Below are 15,550 nucleotides of genomic sequence, written 5' to 3' on the forward strand. Positions count from 1 at the left end.
ATCTCCTGACCTCGTGATCCGCCCATCTCGGCCTCCCAAAGTGCTGGGATTACAGGCTTGAGCCACCGCGCCCAGCCGGTATCTCAACTTTTTAGGCCAAACCAACTATAATCTCTATGTACGGATTTACAATTTTGCCTGTAAATTCCGCTTTCCGGAAATGTACCCCTGCCTTTTAAAACCCTTGATTGTCAGCCATTGAAGAGGACAGGTCTTAAGCCTGAGGGACCGATTCTCCTTGCTTGGTGACCTGCAAATAGATGTATCCTTGGTCCTGCTGCAACCCTCAGTGTGGATGTTTTTGGCTTTACAGCACCGGGTGAGCTGCCCTCAGTTTGGTTCAGTCACAGCCATAGCTTGGTTCTCTTCTGCACCCTCCTTAAACACACACGCATACACACAATTTTATCTCACAAATGATCTACTTTCATTCAGAATACTAAGCACAAAGTTACAAAGATGAACTGCATAACAAAAGCAAAACAAAAAAAGCAGAAACAATATTTAGAAGCAGAAAAATAATATCTGTTTATTACTGTTAATAGTTATTAACAATAATAAATGGAGAAGGAACAATTATTGGAATAATTACTAATAATTATTGTGAATAATAATTAACAATAATAAATAGAGAAGGAAAATGGACTGGCCTAAACCAGGAAAACAATTGTAGAGAATAACATTTTTATGTTAAATTAAAACAACATTAATGGGAGAGGAAAGAATCAAGAGAAGTTAGCTAATGGGACAAAAATATAGTTAGCTAGAACAAATAAGTCCTAGTATCTGATAGCATGGTGAGGAAAATTATAGTTAACAATAATTTATTGTACATTTCAAAATGGCTAGAATTATTGTAATGTTCCCAAGACAAAGAAAAGATTGGTGTTTGAGTAGATGGATATCACAAGTACTCTGATTTAATCATTACACATTGTATACATTTATCAAAATATCACATGTACCACCCAAATATGTACAAGTATGCTAGCTATATCACTTTTAAAAATAGGCCAGGTATGGTGGCTCATGCCTGTATTCCCAGCACTTTGGGAGGCCAAGGCAGGTGGATCACTTGAGCCCAGAAGTTTGAGACCAGACTGGGCAACATGGCAAAAACCCTGTCTGTACAAAAAAGCTGTATATTATCCAGGCATGATGGTGTGCACCTGTAGTCTCAGGTACTTGGGAGGCTGAGGCGGGAGAAGTGCTAGAACCCAGGAGGCAGAGGTTGCAGTGAGCCGAGATTGCGCCATTGCACTCCAGAGCCAGCGACAACAGCGAGACTCGGTCTCAAAAAAAAAAAAGATCTAAACAAATGAAACAAAAGTATAACAAGAGAAAAGTCATAAAATAAATACTTAAATCTGAAAACTGACTTCACAGGGGGAAAAAACAAATGGCACGGAACACTGAGATATGGTGACTACAGCCAGTGACAACATGTGCTTGAAATTCGCTAAGAATGTGGATCTCAAGCATTCTTATCACACACAAAAACAATGGTAACTGTGTGAGATAATAAATATATTAAGTAGTTAATGTACTTTATAGTGGTAATCACTTCACCATATATACACATCAAAACATCATATTGTATACCTTCAATATGTACAATTTTTGTTTATCAATCAGCTCAAGAAAGATGAGAAAAAAATTTAAAATAAAGACATATGTATAAAAGAAAATAATACATTATTAGGGAGTGGGAGTAGGGAACAAATAATGAGTTTTTGAATTTTCATGGGGAAAACGTATGTAAAACCAAGTCATCAGGAAAGCCGCTTAAGGTGGCCCAGCTCCACAGCCACAGAGCGGAATTACACTCACTAAGTTGTGAGGAGAAAGATACGATCCAAGAACTGTATTACTCTCCAAGGAAAGAAAACGTATTGTCATATGTCTTAGTACTGAGATAATCTAAAACCTATGAGGACTTTAGGAAAGAAATAAAGCAAACATTACTGCACAACCACATTCGGACTTTGTAAAATGTGAAATTATGTAACAAAGCAGTTGGTGAATGAAGAATTCGGCCACTCGGTTATGTGTCATTCTGAGGCTCTAGCCACAAAATCCAAACCTGTCTAAGTCCAGGCTGTGGATTATCACCTACTGGTTGTCCACTCTGTCTTAAATACAGTGGAACAATTCTGCATGCTGTGGCCACTGGAAACTTCCAGACAGTGGCAGGAATTCCTGGATTTTTAGGAATCCTCTTAGATTTTCTTGACATCTCTCATGAACTAAATTGTGTCCCCTTAAAATCCACATGTTGAAGTCCTAATCCCCAGAACCTCAGAATGTGACTGTATTTGGAGATAGGATCTTAACAGAGGTAATTACATTAAAATGAGGTCATAAGATTGGGCCCTGTTTCAGTATGACTGGTGTCTTTGTCAGAACAGAAAATTTAAACACAGTCATAACATAGAGGGAAGACCATTCGAAGACTCGGGGAAAAGACAGTCATTGACAAGCCAAAGACAGACTTCACAAAACAGCCCACCTCTGCCAACACGTTGATCTCAGACTTCCAGTCTCTGTAATTGTGAGAAAGAAAATTTTGGTTCTTTAAGCCACCCAGTCTATGGTACTTTGCTTGAGAGCCTTAGTAAATGAATACAGACTGATATGTGGGAACTGGACTAGGCCATACTAATGAAACAGGACGTCCCTCTATCCTCCCTATCCGAGAGGAAGCTGCCTGCAATGTCCCCTGGTGTCTTTGATCTCCTGTCACAGGGACCTTCTCACACTCCGGAAGATGAAGACTTTAGCAAGACTGTCATTTCAGAAAACGAGCTGGACAGGAGATGGCATGATAGAGATTAAAACCAACAAACACCTGATACCGTCATGAATTGCTACACACGAAACTATTTAGAATCCATATGAAAGAAAGAAAAAGAAAACATGAAAGGTAACTTAAATAAACCAGTAGATTAATTTCTCTCAGCTGATAACAAGTAGGAAAAATAATGACAGTGAATATCTGAAATACACAATAATGTTTCTCTAGCAGACAAATTTCAAAATTATGATCTTTGAACAAAAGATTACATAATAGATTTTCAAAATCTAGGTACATAATGATGTGCACAGATACCAGCTAGTATGTATTGAGTGTTGGTGCCAGACAGCCATCGTGCTGATGAAATAGGCCGTGATTTCTTTTTCCATAAACACAAGCTAAAATTGTAGTATTTTAATGCTATTTTGCATATGAAGAACCCAAAATTTACAGAATGTAAGTAATTTGTCTCAAAGTTAACATATAGGACAAAGAAAACCTTAATAAAATCCATAAAGCAGAAATAACACAGGCCATACAGATACTGGTAACAATGAAATAAAATTTAAATTATATTTAAGACTATAAAACAATATTTGAAATTTAAAAACTACTCAGGTCCAAGAATAAATTAAAAGTTACAAAATATTAGATAATAATAGTATTTCCTTTAATTACACATAGGATACAGGTAAAATATTATTTAGAGGGAAAGTTTATATTCATATATGCTTCCATTCCTAAACAAAAAAAATTGAGAACAAAATTTTTAAGTTTTGAATTCAAAACAATTAGAATAGCAATAATTTAAAAAACTAAGGAAAGCAAAAATAAGAATGCAATAAAGATAAAAGCAATGATACTATGACATCCTGGAAAAAAATGCAAAACAGAAATCAGATCAGTGGTTGCCAGGGGTTGAAGGGAAAGGGAGGGGTGGTAGAAATATTCTGTATCTTGACTGTGGTGATTACATGACTGTGTATGTTTTTCCTAAACTTATCAAATTGTATATATAAGGGTGAATTTTACTGTACTATACCTCTATAAACCTACACTTCAAAAGTTAAGTGACTTGAAAGAGCTCATACTGTCCTTTCTGTAAATATGTTTTAATGAATAATATTCTGGTAAGAATCCAATAATCAAAATTGACTCAGGAAGATATAGAAAATCCAACTTTATTCAACAGACATCATCCTGTGAAATTAGCCAAAAAGGAAACTCACTTCTCAGCCCGCGTGAAACACATATTTGACTGCAATTGACTAGAATGGTAAAATGGTTCAGATTTTCCTCACCATGCTGACTAGTGAAAATTCCATGAGTCGTGCTCCTAAAATTTTCTTGCATGAGAAAACCCTAACGACATTTAATTTATCTACATTTAGTTATTGGCTGCTTGTAATAAAGACTTGCTGGTATTTGAAAATGTTAACACTTCAGTTCCTTTAACAGAAAAATATTAGAGAATGACATCTAGTGCAGATCTCACCTTAGACATGATGAAACAAAAGCCTAGTTTAAATGACTAGTTTATGCCTAAAAGTCTACTTTAAAAGACGCTATACAGAACTGATTCACAGCAGCTGATAAAAGAACCTTGGTTCAATAACATCACTAAATCATTGCTATCTCCTCTCTAGCTACAAACCATAAGGGGAGTAGGGGGAGTGGAGAGAGCATGAGACAGGGTCACAAGATAGGCATAGCCAACTCCACTGTCCCTGGGTGCTGACTCATGAAGCCAACTCTCTCCTTTGGCAGGAAAGTGTTATTCAAACATTTAGGGGGGGCTGATGCCTGCAAACATCATTTCACATCACCAACAGATACCTGGCTCATCTCCTCAATCCTCTGCCCCTTCATACCATGGAAGAGAAGAAGAAGCCATCTCAGAGACAGAAACCAAGACATTGAGATGAAATGATTAAAAAAGAGCTTAGTGCAAAACTATGAAAAGCCTATGGTTAACCAACAAGGCAGGGTGTTTCTGTTCATCTAAGCTGAGGCAAGATATCAACATCTAGATATCTACCATTTTTCCACTCCATTTTTTATCTTTTTTCCATTGAGTGTCTTGTGAGGGTTGAGCAACAGATATACACTAGCAAGTGAAACAGATGTGACTTTAAAGTGCGTATGGTCTATGAAGGAAGTGGACTATAAACAGCTCAAACAACATATAGAGCTACAAGTTGAGATAAAGGCCACAACAAATACAGGTAGTTTCTAGTGCCATAAAACCATGGGGTGCCGAAGCAAAGTTCCTCCATAATCTTTCAGAGAAGGGCATGAGGGCCAGCATCTCCAAGAGGAGACATTACCAATCAGTCCAAGTGCAAATATGGAAATTTATTTTAATTGTGAAGTAAAAGACCAGCTTGTAGAAACGCCCTAAAGTGAGGCTGAGTTTGGTGGCTTGAAGAACATCAAACAAAAGGAGAAAGCATATAAGATAGTGAGTGAAGGTAGAGGGTGAGGAACCACATGGGAGAGATGCAGAATCCAATCCTGATAGAATTGTAGGCCCTGGTGAAGAGTTTGCATTTTATTCTGAATGCAGTGAAGAACCATTGAATGGTCTCAGGCAAGGAAAAGGCATAATGAGACATGTTTTCCAAACATTATTCTGGCTACTTGTGAGGAAAAGGTGGGAAATACGGCCACTGCATATAACCAACCAAAACCAGACATCCTTTATTCTATCTTTATGTTTCTACGCTCGCATTATATAATCAATAGAAACAAAACACGTGGCTAACACCCTGTCTTTCTTATTTAGACAGAGTCAGTGTCTAACCTGCTGCCAGGTCATGCGGGTAATCACCAAAGAACTCTGTTACAGTGGCCCTGAGAGGTGTTAGTTCGAGTGGGGCACAGACTCTGGAAGTAATCTCAGAGAAAACAAACAAAAAAAGACTCTGATATGCTCTGTTCTTACCGTTTTCTTTCCTCATCTGGGTTTCCTTTCCTGGGCTTCTTTTGATTCTCTCCCAGGCAACTATATGGAAACACATAAGAAAAAAGAGAGATTGTTACTGCCCTCCACATTTTTCACCTTCTTCTCTAACTTTCTGTACCATTAAAACCAAACCTGCCTTTTCTTTTTGACAAACTTCCCTTTCCTTCAAAATCAATAAGCAGTCCCAGATAGAATGCATTTCAGAACTTAACCACAGAAACCAGGCCTCTGATGGGACAAAATGCCCATAGTCTGACTTTTGATTCTCTCAGTCTTTGGATTTATTGTGACCCGACATGCAAACTTCCTGAATCTCCAGAAGAGATGAGAGCTCCCAAGAAGCTAGAAAGACCTTAACAACAGGGAGGCGCCACTTCTGCAACAACCTGAGGCAAGCTGAGCTGCTTGTACCCACCTTTGTGGACTATGAGGACTGTCAGTCTTGGCCCGCTGAACCACAGCAAGGTTCTCAGGGCCCTGCTGCATGTGGCCATTCATGTGCAGATAAGACATTGGGATCTTTACATACATTCAGGAAAGCTGATTTTTTCACATTACTCTTGGTGTTTTGCCATCAGTTATCATCATCTTTATGATAATCAGGCAAACACTAAATGATGAAGTTAGAGAAATCAGGTGATTTGCATGGTTAACACAATAGTTAGCTGCTTGTGTTTGTGACTTGGTTAATCAAACTTTCTACTCCACCAGTTGTCCAAACACAGCATTTCTTTCACGGTTTTCTTTTCCTCTGTTATCACCTCTGGAGCGCTGGTCTATCCTTTTGCTTCTAGGTAGCTTTGCATGTAAGAGCCTCACCTCTGCTTACCAGCAGGATTCAGGGAAGGCATTTCGAACCAACGCTGAGAAAGTGCCTTCCCTGAATAGAGCTCATATGTATACGTTCAAGAAACATTGCTAGATATCAACACACAAGGCCACTAAGCAAAGAATATATTTGTTAAACATAAAGGAATATCAATTTACAGAGGAGGGGGCTTTTTATAGAATCAGTTGCTGATGTAGAGATTTTGTATAATAGTCTCAATCACAGTCAAATCTGGATGTAATGTTTATTTAAAAGTGCAGATTGTAAATCACGTAAAAAGTAATTTAAGTGTCTCCTTTTTTCCCCCTTTTCCTGGAGTTCAGTTTTCTCATGATTCCATCTTCCTAAACTGGTCAATAAAGAAAGAATTTGGTAAAATAATTGTCCTTGGGGTTATTAATGATTCATTGACTTATACATCTAAAGGATGTTTGTGTTTTAAAGTTGAAAACAAGACAGACAGGAAAGTACTTAGCATCAGTACGGACCTAATTGGAATTCCACATCATTAATATTATTGAACATAACTGGATACTAAATTCTACTGTGAATAAAGTAAAAAGTGTTTTTCTTAATCCAGAGGAATTCAGATAATATCAGGCCACAGGTGATGTACAAAAATTTGTTGATCGAATTAATAAATCAACTGATACTCCATTGTTTTTAAAAATAGGTATTTTACTAAGCTTCAAAAGTATCTTGGCCAAATAATTAAGATTATGAGTAATTTTTTATACCTTCTGGGTTTTTTCTTCTTATTTTTAAACTTTCTAAATGTTGGACGTTGACTTATGACTTCATAACTCCACAAAGAAAGTCTTAATAAACAAAATCAGCAATTTGCACACGATTTCTCCAACTATCAAGCAGTAAAATTAAAACCCAAGAAGCTATAACCAAAAGTGTACATGTCTAGGTATAAGTAATATTCTAAACAATCCTTACGTTAAACAGGGAATCATAAAGGAACTTTCTAAAAACACAGAATAAAATAATAATGCAAGCTACACAAGACTATTTGAAGGATAAAGTGAAGTGTGAAGAAAATAGCTTGCTAAAATACATTCATAAGAAAACATAAATGACTAATAATGACAAAGTAAGCATTTATCTTAAGAAGTTGGGAGAAGAAAAAGGAAACAAGAAAGTTGTGGGTAAAAATAAATATGATAGGGAACTATATCTTAGAATAATATCAGTAAGATAGCAAAAGTCTGGAAAGACCAACTAAAGAAATAAGGAATGGAGACAAAAATATAATGAAAACAGAAAGTTCAGAATAAGTATTACAGACATACAACAAACATGATGAAGAATTCTTTATAATAAACATGATGGCTTAAAATGAATAATATCTTGGAAAAAATGAAATAAAAAACTGACACATGAATACCATCAATAATAAAAAATTCCAGCTTACACAGCTGCATACACAATTTACCAAACTTCACGTGACAAATATACTCTCTCATATATAAGATGTTCCAGAAAGTAGAAAAATGTAAAACAATGCCAACCCATTTAATGAGATTGGTAAACTTTCATTTCAAATTAAATAAATCAAATTTTAAAAAATCACAGGTCCAATTCAATTATGAAAATAGATGCAATAATCCTCAATAAAATATAAGTTAACTAAATCTAAAACTATGGTAAAATTGCATACATCACAATCAAATGGGTTTTATCGCAGAAATTAAAAGATAGGTAATTAGCAAAAATATTTATTAACACAATTAACCACTTCAGAAGTCTAAGAGAAGACTCATGAGGTTATCTCAATAGTTTAAAAATGCATTTGATAATGTTTGGTCCTTATTAACAATAAAAACCCTCAGAAGAGCTGGGTGCAGTAGTGCATGCCTGTAATCCCAGCTCCTTGGGAGACTGAGGCAGGAAGATCACTTGAGGCCAGGAGTTCAAAGCTGAGGTGCACTCTGATTGCATCTGGGAATAGCCACTGCACTCCAGACTGGGCAACATAGTGAAACCTCATCTCTACATATTTTTTTAAAAAGTAGAATCTCCTTATTTTGATAGAGGCAATATGCCAAAAACATAAATGCCACATATAAATGTCAAAAATACACAACAACCTTAATGAAAACAAATTTAGAAAAAAATTATTATGATCAGTTACAAGACAATGATGCCTAAGAATTCTGACATTGTTAAACATAATTATGCTATAAAACATGATAAAGATACCTATAAGATTTGTAAGAAACAAAAAAGAATAGAAAAATCTTTAACTTTATAGATGATATATTAACTATGTAAACCCAGTAGGATTAAAAAGCCATGAAAAAAAATGAGAAATTCAACAAGGCTAGTGGATACAAAGTCATCTTGCAAAATTCAGTAACATTCCAACAATAATAGGCTAGGAAAAAATGTCATTCATAGATTTATTACTATTGCATATGGTATCTAGAAATCTATCTAACAAGGAATAAAAGAAAAACAAAAAGTTAAAGCTCTATTAGAATACATTAAAGAAGATTTGAATAAACGTGGTTATAAATAAATGTTTTGACTGGTGTATTAACAGTATATCTTCATAGGCCAGGCGTGGTGGCTCACGCCTGTAATCCCAGCACTTTGGGAGGCCGAGGCAGGTGGATCATGCGGTCAGGAGTTCAAGACCAGCCTGGCCAATATGGTGAAACTCCGTCTCTACTAAAAATACAAAACTTAGACGGGCATGGTGGTGCGTGCCTGTAGTCCCAGCTATTCCACAGCCTGAGGCAGAATAATCTCTTGAACCCGGGAGGCAGAGGTTGCAGTGAGCTGAGATCGCGCCACTGCCCTCCAGCCTGGGTGACAGAGCAAGACTCCATCTTAAAAAAAAAAAAAATATATATATATATATATAGAGTTTATCAGCATAAACATAGAAGAATTTGCAAATAGATCTCTATATTCACAATGTTATCCCAATCAAAATTCAAATTGGCACTTTTTATACAATACACAAATTCAGAATTTGTGTATAAATTTATATGGGAGGATAAAATCTTCAAAGAACTAAATGAATTTTGAAATAAAGACTAAAGAGGGTATGTGATGGACACTGCCCATGGGCGATGTCAACATTTATTTCACCCTCTTGCTAGTCAGAGGCTAGAAAGCAGCAGCTACCTTCCCCAGACTCATCTGCAGCCAATTACCAGGCTGCAAATTAGGTACTGCCCAAGGTAACAGGCCTCTAACAAGCAGGGTCAGGGCAACAGGAGCCTCTCTGCATCCGTGTTCTAGAGGCCATTCTCCAGCCTTCTCTAACACCACATCTGTGATCCAAATGACTGACACACACCAAGGTGACTCCTTGGGAATGCATTTACTTTCACTGAATTTCCTCTTTGTGTTGGTTGTTCCTAATGAATTTCAGCTCTTTACCATCTCTTTGTTGGGGCTCAGAAAGTGATACTCCAAAATAAAAGCCTCAGAAGCAGCTCTCTTTCTCCTGCCCTCCTCTCTGTGGCAACTCTTTTCTACCCAGGGCTAGCCATAGAAATTAGAATCCCTCTTCCCCAAGGTGATTGATAGAAACCAGAACCTCTTTTCCCCAAAGCCAGCCATAAAATTAGTCAGATGACTCTAACTTTCCCTCTATCTTTCTGGTAAGAACCGGCCATAAAGACATTATCTGACCTACTTTGCTTGACCGTAGGTCATAAGCCGCCATTCCAGAGGGTGTTCTGCGCCATACGCATAAGTAAGGAACCCGCACAGAGAGGTCAAGAAGAATCTAAACAGACAGAACAAGACTTGCTGGGATTTTCCACTCTGTCTATTAGCATTAGGTCATATCCTTTTTGTCCAATCATATTTCTACACGGCTAGCCAAAATTTGTTGAACCTAAGCATAGAAATGGACAGTTTCCTTTGCATCTTTGCATCTTCATTCTGAGGTTCCTGTGTCACATAAAATGATGATCAATAAATTTGTATGACTTTTGTCCTATTAATCTGCCTTTTCTCAACTGATTTCAGAGAACCTTCAGAGAACAAAGGGGACGTTTTCCTTTTGCCCCTGCATCTTCTTTGGTATATTTTAAGAGCTTGTTGTCTATTTCTCTCTGTGTCATTCCTCCATACTCACTGAGCATAGACATTTCTTCCTGAAATACATGCCACACTGCATTTTTCTCCAGCTTATAAATGTTCACTGCTTTACCACTTGGTACGTGCCTTTGAAGGCGCTTCGTTATCAGACCCCCAACTTCATTCTCAACTTCTTCCGCTACTGGAGTCATCTCTGAACAATATGCTCCAATTATTGACAGTAATACCGTGTACTTGAAACTCATACATTTTCACAGGTTGTCCCTTCAGCTTGGACCATCTTTTCCTGCTTTGTAAGTCTGCCTAACATTTACAGCACAATCCAAATGGCAATTCCTCAAACATGTCCTTCCTTCCTGCTATCCCAAATCAGAATTCCATTCCTTCCTTCCTTTTATTTCTACAGTGCACTGTTTGTGCTTCTACCTAGAACACATTAGCACCTGCCTTATCTTAAAAAGAAGACATTGTGGTGTAATGGAAATGACGGATGACTTCACATCATAAATTACATGTTACATTCATAATTTTATAGCAAAGGCAACCTTGGCAAGTTTTAATTCTCTCTCAGTTTTAATTATCTGAGCCACGTAATGCCTATTTTTTTAAAGCTGAGTCAGAGTGATTAAGTACGATGTTCTTTGAAGGGGCCTATCCATTTTTAAAATTTGCCTCCATATCCATTTTCCTTCCATGTTTAATTTTTTCTTGCCACCAAGACCATTGTCTTACCTAGGCTTTCCATAAATATTGGTTAACTTTAAAAGAAGGGAAGCATTTTTTCTTCAGGGTAAATAATTGAATTTACCTCTCAGCACAATTGTGTCATTTTTCCTCCATCTACTGCCCAGACTCATGCTCATCCTGAACTTTGATGGGCCCTCTCCATCCATGAACCATTAAGCTTTTTTTTTTCTTTTTTTCTGAGACAGAGTCTCGCTCTGTCGCCCAGGTTGGAGTGCAGTGGCGCCATCTCAGCTCACTGCAAGCTCTGCCTTCCAGGTTCACATCATTCTCCTGCCTCAGCCACCCGAGTAGCTGGGACTACAGGCGCCGCCACCACGCCCAGCTAATTTTTCGTATTTTTAGCAGAGACGGGGTTTCACCGTGTTAGCCAGGATGGTCTCGATCTCCTGACTTCGTGATCCACTCGCCTCAGCCTCCCAAAGTGCTGGGATTACAGGCGTGAGCCACTGTGCCCGGCCACCCTTAAACTCTTTAAGAAATAGGGATTTACTGAAAGACTAAATGAAGAAGTCAAGGGACAGTTGAGCTATTTAACCTGGTGAAAGGAGACGGCATGAACCATCAGGTGTGGGGAAGACAATCTGCTACCTCATAAAGACAGCTTCTCTGACCTATTTTGTTTGACCGTAGGTCATAAGCCACCATTCCAGAGAGTGTTCTGCCCCATACCCATAAGTAAGGAAACTGCACAGAGAGGTCAAGAAGAATCTAAACAGACAGAACAAGACTTGCTGGGATTTTCCACTCAGTCTCTTAGCGTTAGGTCATATCCTTTTTGTCCAGTCATGTTTCTACGTGGTGCCCACTGGAGCACAGGAGTGATATGATGAGAGTTTTGCCTTGGGTCTATTAATGTAGTCACATCATATGCAAGATTGTCTGGAAGGGGACTGGGAGAGTGGACAGAGGAGTGGGATGCTGTAGAACCCATCATTTAAGATTAAGCAAGATGTAAGAACAATAATGCCTGTCATCTGTATACATTCTATAAATTATGAAGTATTAGAAGAGTGTAAGGCTAAACATTACCAAAAAAGGTATGACTAAAGTCAGAAGCATTCAAATGCATATCCTGCATCCATAATTTGCAAGGACCTGACTGTTCATTCTCATACCAACCCACAAAGCTGATGGATGGAAAGTTAAGCTCTACACTCTCATGAAGAAAAGGAGGAGCAGAAAAATTCATGTGACAATTGTGTACGGTTGCCAGATGAATTACAAGATGCACTGCTAAATTTGAATTTCAGATAAACAATGAATAACTTTTTAGTAAAGTACAACCCATGTTATAATGCCCAAAATATTATATGAGGCACATTCATACTAAAAAAAAAATGTTTTTCTGGAATTTGAATATGACTTAGCATCCAGTATTTTTGTTTTCTACATCTGGCAACCTATCATGGTCCCAGAGTAAGGCAAGAGAAGGAGTCAACGGGGCGTCACTGTGTGCTCCTAGAGGATGCTGTCTTCAGGCTCAACCTTCTAGAAGCACAATGTACCTCACCATTACAAATGCATATGTTCAGCCTCCTTATCTCTGTTCTCTTTCTCCCAAGAAAGGCAGCACCAAGAGTTAAGACTCACCTGAGTTTTCGCAGGAGATAATTTCCCATCTTTTCACAGTGACTCGGTTTCTCAGCTCCTGAGTTTCACTCCACTTGGGGAAGTTCTGACCAAAGCACCAAGAGGAAAATGCATGAGGCAGGACGTTGCATCTGACCACGGGTTCGTGCTCCTGCCAACCACGAGCTGCCAGGGGCCTGCGCATGATAGAGAAGGCAGGAAGAGCTCGAAAGGGGAGGCGGAAAGGAAAGTGTGAGTGTGCATGTGTGTGTGTGTGCCTGCATGTGCACACACACACACTCATACACACACATGTGGACATACAGTGGGAAAAAATCAGGCTGAAACATGAGAGTGAATCTATCCAGGTTCACTTCGCTTTCAAGGAAATTCTGGTATCGCAAGACGAAACAAGGTAAGGACTTCCCTATTCCTCCGAAATGAGCATAATAATAAGATTACACAAGAATGGCAATAAGAGAGTTGCATTTTTGCTGGAATAGAAATGATTAATCTGGATTCATGATTTCTTACGCAAACTGTTCATTATGGAGATCTGAGATCTCAAGATTCCAAATATGTTTTCCTCTTCCAAACATACAAACAGAAAGCCTCTTCTTGGGGAAAACAAAAAAAAAACATTAGAAATAAAATTTCTTTTTGTGGCTCTGGCAATGATAATCAGATCAAATGTCAATAGCCTTTCCTCAGAGGTCTGATACTTCCAAAGACAAGATGGGAAAGAAAAAGGGAAAAAAAAGGATGAGAATAGAAAGTTATCAAAATTATTTGGGGTAGGTTAAGAAGCCGTTGTTCTGGTTGTCAACTCAAAGACTCACATGACAATGGGGAAAATGCAGGGCCTGGAAGACCTGTTGCCAGCATCTGGTCCCCCACTTCCTCCCCTGCGCTGCCCACCAGAGCCACAAAGCACAAGCTGGTTCTAGTGATAATTTCGAGGCCACAATATCAGCGGCAGGAGATCAGCTAACAGCTGACTCTGAGCCGTGGCTGTCAGGAGACTGAAATCGCTTATTCATGATGTCTCCCGCCGAAGGATTTACACCACAGGTGGCTGGTTTTCTTCAGCTTCCAACCAACACAAAATCTATTTGCTGAAATCAGAAACTATATGCTCACCTATTCCAACTCTTTTTTTATCCCAATGAGGAAATCAGGACTGAGGAAGTTTAATTGACTGTTAACCAGCAGCAGAACTCAGGAGTCTGGAGTGCTTTATAATTATTTATAAGTTTTGTATTATTTATCAATCATAAACATAAGAAAAATATATTACAAGCAGGAATGTCACACACCCCATTTCAGATTTATGATTTATCTAATTCGTATTTGAGAACCTACGTACCCAAGTGCTGCTTCCAAAACTTTCTCATGTAAGCAAATCACCTGAGGATCCTGTTAAAATGCAGATTCTGACTCTTTCAAACTGGGATCAATATTCTGCCTTTCTAACAAGTTCCCAGGTGATGCCACCCCAGCCAATCCATGGACCAGTAAAGGCACTAAGAAGCATGTTCCACCATTGCTGGTCCTTGACCAGAAACATGGGCATCACTGAGAACTTATTAGAAATGCAAATTCTCAAGATCCAAACCTGCTGAATCAGAAACTCTCGGGGATGGAGTCCTCCTGTTTCCTACTAAAATTTGAGAGCTACTGAAATAAACCTTTGTTTCTCTTATCTGATTACTCACAAATAAGCGCATTAATCCTCAAATGCTCAAGTAGGTCCATGTTAGTTTTTAGGCACTGAATGACAGCAATATGGTAACACAAAAGGTTTCCATTTTTACAGCACTAACTCCCATTCTGTACCATCCTAGGATAAATTGGTCTGGTAAACAAATCTACTGGAACTCACGTTCTCCATCTGTAGAATGGATAGGAGCTACATGAAAGGGAGTCTTAGTAAGCCGTAGGTATTCTGCTTATTCTTATGGCCATGGCTGCTGTTTGAGAACAAAGACATGCACAATATTCAACTTGATTTAGATTCTCAGTGCCATGTAGAAAATTAAGTACAAATAAGAAAAAATAAAATATTTAAATAACCCAGAATCCTACTACCCTCAACTACTTTCTTGTGCTTTTTTGTTTGTTTTTGTTTTTGAGACAGGGTCTTGTTCTGTTGCCCAGGCTGGAGTACAGTGGCATGATCAGGGCTCAGCTGCAGCCTGTACCTCGCAGACTCAAGCGATCCTCCCTCCTCATCCACCAAGTAGCTGGGAGTACAGGCATGTGCATCACACTAGGCTAATCTTTTTATTTATTTATTTATTTTATTTTAGTAGAGGCAAGGACTTGTTATGTTGTCCAGGCTGGTCTCAAACCCCTGAGCTGAAGCCATCCTCCTGCCTTGGTCTCCCAAAGTGCTGGGATTACAGGCTTGAGCCACCACATCCAGCCCCCTTGTGAATTCTGATGCACACATTTATCATCTTTGCTTTGTGAAAACAAACATGCACCCGCTGATTTAAAAATTTCCAAAAATAGGATCATCCTTTGCACGTGTTTTCATGCCATTAAATACAGTTTTAAAGACCATTTTTGGCCGGGC

The 15,550-nt window shown here is 38.4% G+C and overlaps 1 protein-coding gene across 4 annotated transcripts in view; it reads right to left on the minus strand.

Annotated features, from left to right (window-relative positions):
• Positions 1-15,550, minus strand: part of GCSAML (germinal center-associated, signaling and motility-like) — an 86,267-nt gene that overhangs the window by 28,550 nt on the left and 42,167 nt on the right. For 2 of the 4 annotated variants that reach the window (XM_012000834.1, XM_012000842.1), the window contains one exon: positions 12,994-13,169. In XM_012000834.1, coding sequence (XP_011856224.1) covers positions 12,994-13,022 — 29 coding nt within the window. In that variant the 5' untranslated portion in view covers positions 13,023-13,169. Of the gene's footprint in view, positions 1-5,738; positions 5,799-12,993; positions 13,170-15,550 lie in introns of those variants that run through there. The other 2 variants (XM_012000829.1, XM_012000825.1) reach the window with 2 other exon arrangements.

The sequence above is a fragment of the Mandrillus leucophaeus genome, unplaced genomic scaffold, assembly GCF_000951045.1.
Source record: "Mandrillus leucophaeus isolate KB7577 unplaced genomic scaffold, Mleu.le_1.0 Scaffold1170, whole genome shotgun sequence".
In the NCBI taxonomy this organism is placed as follows: domain Eukaryota; kingdom Metazoa; phylum Chordata; class Mammalia; order Primates; family Cercopithecidae; genus Mandrillus; species Mandrillus leucophaeus.